This window comes from Echinops telfairi, unplaced genomic scaffold, assembly GCF_000313985.2.
Source record: "Echinops telfairi isolate 266 unplaced genomic scaffold, ASM31398v2 ScPeMD7_19;HRSCAF=73, whole genome shotgun sequence".
Taxonomy (NCBI): Eukaryota; Metazoa; Chordata; class Mammalia; order Afrosoricida; family Tenrecidae; genus Echinops; species Echinops telfairi.
This window is the reverse complement of record NW_022103916.1, coordinates 573054-578702: the sequence shown is the minus strand read 5'-3', so window position 1 is coordinate 578702 and position 5649 is coordinate 573054. Positions and strand designations below refer to the sequence as shown.

Here is a 5649-nt window from a genome sequence, read left to right as displayed (position 1 = left end):
GATTCGTCAGTGGGCAGAAGAGATAAGCTAGGCAGCTTTGTGGAACGCTGGGAGCAGACGCGTGCGCACTACATTGGAGATGAGGGGCGGGAAAACTGTACTGGGGGCGGGGTAAGAAGCGAACGAATAAAAGCAGGGAGGAGCAGCGACTAGATTGGATTTGGTTGAGGACTAATAATGTAGAGTGGAGTTAGGAGGGGATGGGAGAAAAAAGCAATGATGGGTTTCTAGCCAACTTTCCCCTCCTTCACTGCTTTATATGGGGGTGAAACAGCTTCCTCCTTCGGGAACCATGCTGCTTTCTGATTGGAGGGAAAGCAGACAGCGGTGCATGCAGGGAGTTGCTGTCTTTTGCTCTAAAGCATCAAGATGCCCTTGAGGAATAGGACTACCATCCCTATCAGCCCTTGCGCAGAGTCATAAGGAGCTGGGGCATGGTAATAGGTGTTTAGAATTTGGACTTCAACTCCTGCATCCACTGAGTTGCTTCAATCCCTTTACCACATCTCGTGAAGATTTTTGGGAGGAGTGCTCTATCATTAAAAATAAACAGGGGTTGATTGTTCAGTTAGAGCAAGCTAAATTCACAGAGAGAATTTTCCCCTTGAGAGAAATTTTGGTTAATGAAAAACGCATGAAACAAAAATAAAATTTACTGCCAATTCTGGCTCATAAGCAACCCGACAGGACAGAGAAGAACTACCCTTGTGTGTTTCCTAGACTCTATGGGCATAGAAAGCCTCATCTTTCTTCCTCAGAGCCAATGATGGTTTCAAACTGCTGACCTTGTGAGTAGCAGTCTGACGGTAACCTACTATGCCACTAGGGCTCCTATAATAACTATAGCAACTAACATTTCTGAAGCAACCTCCTTATAGTTATGGAATTCGTTGAAGGACCCATTTGATGAATAAAGAAACACATTTACTTTCCCAAGGTAATACAGTAATGCAGAATGTCCCTTACCTTCAGAATCTCTTTAGTCAAGAGAGATAAGCATTAATGAAATTAAACTACAAATTGGACCTTTCTGGTGTCCACTGAACTGAATAATCTTAGGGTTAGGGCCTTTGTTTCCAAGCCTTAGTCTTTCAAGTGCCTTTTAAGAATAGCTACAAGAGCTCCAATTCCAGGAGTACAGAATCATAATCTTTTGAACAATCTACTTTCAGCGTGCTTTTCAGGTTATTTTGATGGAACAACAATCTTAGAACTGACTTTTGGGCCCACTCTGAGTAAGAGTAAGATAGAAAACACGATCTTTCCTGTTCTGCAATAATGATAACAGTCAGATCTGGCTTGGAGATAGTGGCCAAAACCAAACTAAAACAAACTAAAAGAAAAAAAATCCAAACTCACTTCCATTGAGTTGATTTCAAAATCAAGGAAGAATTCAAGAGTGGTCAAGACAAATAAGGTCTGAGAACAATTGATTAGGATGCAAATGCTGATAAAGCTTCTAGCTTCATAATGGAACTTATCAAAATAAGAGATTAAAGAATAATACAAGAAAAAAAGAGAATAATACAGAACATCCCATACTGGAAAGGAATCGGAACAGTTGACTCTAGAATATGGGTTTGACCACCGTGGGCCCACTTATACTTGCATTTTCCCTGTCATTACTGTGTTATCGTTGTTTAAAATAGCCATGTGACATGAATTGTGTGAATTCATCTCATAAATTGCTTACTCAGAGATAATTAGCCTCACATAGCATTTTAAGCAAATATTCACACTTGAGCCCCTCCAAAATAGATAAGTGAACCTGTGTCAACAGGAGATGGTGAGGCAATGAAGAGAGAGGACAGTGGCTTAAAGGAATGAAAGAGGGAACAGAAGTTTTCTAGTATTATGGTTGTCTGCTTACACTCATTTTTCTAGAAGTTGACCCTCCATCCTCCTATTTAGAGGGTCTTAGCAAAAACAGTTGATAGAGGAGGTCAGAAGTAGGCCCCTAATACAAGCTGGGTCAATCAGAATTTCATTTCTGGATAATTTGCTATTGGGCTAGACCGGTTTTCTCTAGGTATAAAATGTGGAAGCTGCAAGCAGTCAATTTTCCCACCACAGGGACACACTATGACAGTCTGCATAAAGAGAAAAATGCAAATTATCAGAGAAGAGTAGATATAAGAAGTCCTGTGTTCAAGGGTCAGGTTTGAAATCATATTGTGTTTGGTTTCCTTACTACAACAGGACTATCAAATGTCCACAAAAAATTCCATTATCTTAAAAAAAACTTTTATTGTGAGTTAGGTGGCTTACAGAGCGTGTCATTAGTTTTACAATCAACAACTCATACACATTTTGTTTCATCTAATTGTAATCCCCTTAATGTAACATCACTTATTCTACTTCCTCCTTGTGTATTCTGTTCCCATTCCTTCTTCTTTCCTAACCCTTCTGAACTTTGTTCTTGAGTGAATTCTGCTCTTTTGATCTCCAGTGGTTAATTATTCTAAGATGGGTATAGCTCTCTAGTGTTATTTCCTTTACTGAACTAGTTTGGCTTAAAATTGAGTCTTAAGGATAAGTTCGGTTCTAGACCTAGAGAGTAACTAAGGACATGGTCTCAGGGATTCCACCAGTCTGTATCCAACCAGTCAGCCTTGTCTTTATGATTCTGAGTTTTCATTCCACATTTTTCTATCACTCTATCCAGGACCTTCTAATGTGGTCCCTTTTCAGAACAGGTGATAGTGTTAGTTGAGGACCATCTTCTGGTCTTAAGGTCATTGAGATTGATGTTTGCGTAGACTGATGTTTGCTTGGTCCATTGGATGGTTTCCATGAGTCTGATCTTCATCACGCTTCTTTCCTCTTGACTAGGGATGACCTCATTCTCTACTTACCAAAATAGGATATAGAACATTGTCTTTGTGAAACTAATGCTTCTGAGACCCCAGGTTCAGTGACTCATTTCCTCAAATTGTTTGGTTATGTCCAGGAGGTTTCCATAATTTGGCCCTCTGCATGTTCTACTATATTTGTGGACATATTGGCAGCATGGGTAAAATACCCATGTACAAATATCCTCTATCAAACATACACTCCCACAAGTCTACATGTAAAGTCCCACTCCCATTATCTTTTCATTCCATTTTTCTACAAACTTTCGAAGTTCTACTGCATTACTATGACTCTTTTTTAAAAAGGGACAAAAAATGTTTTTATTGCTTTACAAGCCAGCAGCAAATACAGTTGAGTAATTATAAACATGGCATTTCTGAATTCTCTAACAGAATGACAAAACAAGAATGTGCTCATTCTCTTAAAATATATGTTAAAACTAAAATTTAGAACTTCTGCCAAGAGTTTTAATATTCTTAAGCACAATCAGTACTTACAGAGTCAGAAACCATTATCAAATCTTGTGCATATGTCTGATCACATCACTAAGAAGGCTTTTGCGCTCAATTCAGCAGTTATTCTAGCACATTTTCAGTAACCATCTCAGGCACTTTTATGAACCTAACACTTTTCATTAAACAAGATCTTGTGCAGAAGGATCTGTCAAGAAAATGGTTCTAAAATTCAGTGATACCTCATTTCTACCTTCTCTTTGGGTTAGAGAAACTAGTCAGTCCTTCCTTTAGCCTGAGATAAAAATCTCTTGTGGCAATGCCAAACATCTTACCATATAAACAAGAGACTAGTATTAGTATTGGGCATGATAAGGTGACATTTCTAAACACTTCATATTATTCTGAAATGGTAAGTACCTTCCTTTTAGTGAACTCCAAAGGACTATGGATTAAGTCAATAGCTTACTTTCAAATGAAGAACCCACAGCAAATTACCCGGTAGAAATTCTTAGCACGATCTGAAATGAGAGTAGGACCACTAGGATTTAAATGACTTAGCCCAAACTGTAAGGATTTCTGTTGGGATAGCCATCAACAATTGAAAAGTTCTTACTCTTACCAAAAAAAAATATCAAGCTGAACTTCCTTCTCCACAAAGCATGGCATTTTCTTAAAGAATACATTAGTTAGGGCATTGCTAATTAATGCACACAGGCTTTATGCTCTCAGATCAAAACATTAGGTAGCTGCTAAAAGGTGGAGGGGTTTCACAAGGGTTCTTTAAAGTTCGTTGGGGGAAAATCACATTTTCTTCTAATTATGTTTTTCATGAACTTTTCAAAACCCCCTAAAAGACCCATTAAATTCAAGACGTGTGTGAAGATTATTTTTAAGACTAACAAACATTTGCTTTCCAATAGACTGTTAAGGCAACATCAGACAGCAGATGTGTTTTAAAACATTAAACCCTACTCCCCACTTGGCAAAGTGTTCCTTAAAACAGAGCTAGCAACAAGACCTTACTAAACCCTTTAATATATGAATTTCCTAATAACCTGTTGAGCCTGCCTTTGCAGTTGGCTTCTCCTGTATCCTGATGGCAGTGAGAGACACACTTCTACCCCCAACCCAGTTTCCCTTGTAAAAAAAATTCAACATTGGATTTACTCACAAGGCTTAAAATAAGGAAGAATATATAATAACTTATTCATTGCCTCTAATTGGCAATCATTCTTTTTAATTATTTAACACTCTATCCAGGTCATACCTGTATCTAGATGGCTAACTTGGAATATAGAAAACATCAAAGATCACATCTGGAAAGATTACAAACAAGACAATAAACTGAACAACACATCAAGATTATACTGGTGTCAATACACAAGAAAAGGACTTTACCAGGATGTTGACATTTACACTTCTTGACACACTAAAACACATGGAATTACAGAGCAAATTCACTGAAACAATAAAGAAAAGTCTGCCCTTGCTTTTTTTTTAACCACCAAAGATGTTTTACTTCTGATACACCACAACTGGTTAAGAAAATAAAGCGCAGTGTTTAGCAACTGGGCATCCAAGCTCCTCTAAGCGGCACTGTGCTCACTCTCACTGGCAGCCGTTGAGGTAAACAAGGCCAGGGCAGGGAGAGAGCCTATTTGTCTACAGAAGCAGTGGCCGTTTCCTTATTGAAACCATGGATGGAAAGACCATAGACCACCTCTTCTACTTTCTTCACATCATATTTCAAGCCATCGTAGTGCTTCCTCTATGAATCATTCTTCAGGTTGAGAAGGCGAAACCCAGAATCCAGCTCATTGATGAAGGTTGAGATGTGAAGAGGCCGGGAGTAGTCTCCAGCAGTCACACTGTTCACCGACAACCTCGACAGTTCACTAACTAGAATTAGAACTCCTGAGAGATAATCTTCAACATCTAGATGGAATCCTTTCTCCCGGTCTGGCTCAATGCCAAGAATTTCTGTAACCGCTTCTTGCCTCACTAGTGTTTCTGATTCCAAATACACAACAAAGGCTGCCAAGAAGACCAGGCGTTGCAACACAAACCTCCAGTGCTCATGACATCTGTAGTACTGTTCAGCAGGGAACTTTGTCTTCAAAGATGTGAGATGTGTTTTCACTGTACCAAAATGTTCTCGAGCTTTCAAGCACCTCTTTGGAATGTCCTGAAACCCAGCACCCTGATGGACCCCTTGAAGGAGAGTCAAAATCTCTTGAGCGGTTTGCTCTAAACTCTGTACAACTTTTCGGATTTCCTCTTGGATGTACTGCTCTGCAGCCAGGAAGCCCTGCAGCTCCACAAAGATCTCGCTCACAGACAT

The 5649-nt window shown here is 39.3% G+C and overlaps 1 protein-coding gene across 1 annotated transcript; it reads right to left on the bottom strand.

The window, feature by feature from the left end:
- Window positions 1-5076: 5076 nt before the first annotated feature.
- On the bottom strand, window positions 5077-5649 carry LOC101651919 (translin-like). The gene has a single exon (XM_013007372.1). The coding sequence runs from the start codon at window positions 5647-5649 to the stop codon at window positions 5077-5079; it is 573 nt and encodes a 190-aa protein (XP_012862826.1).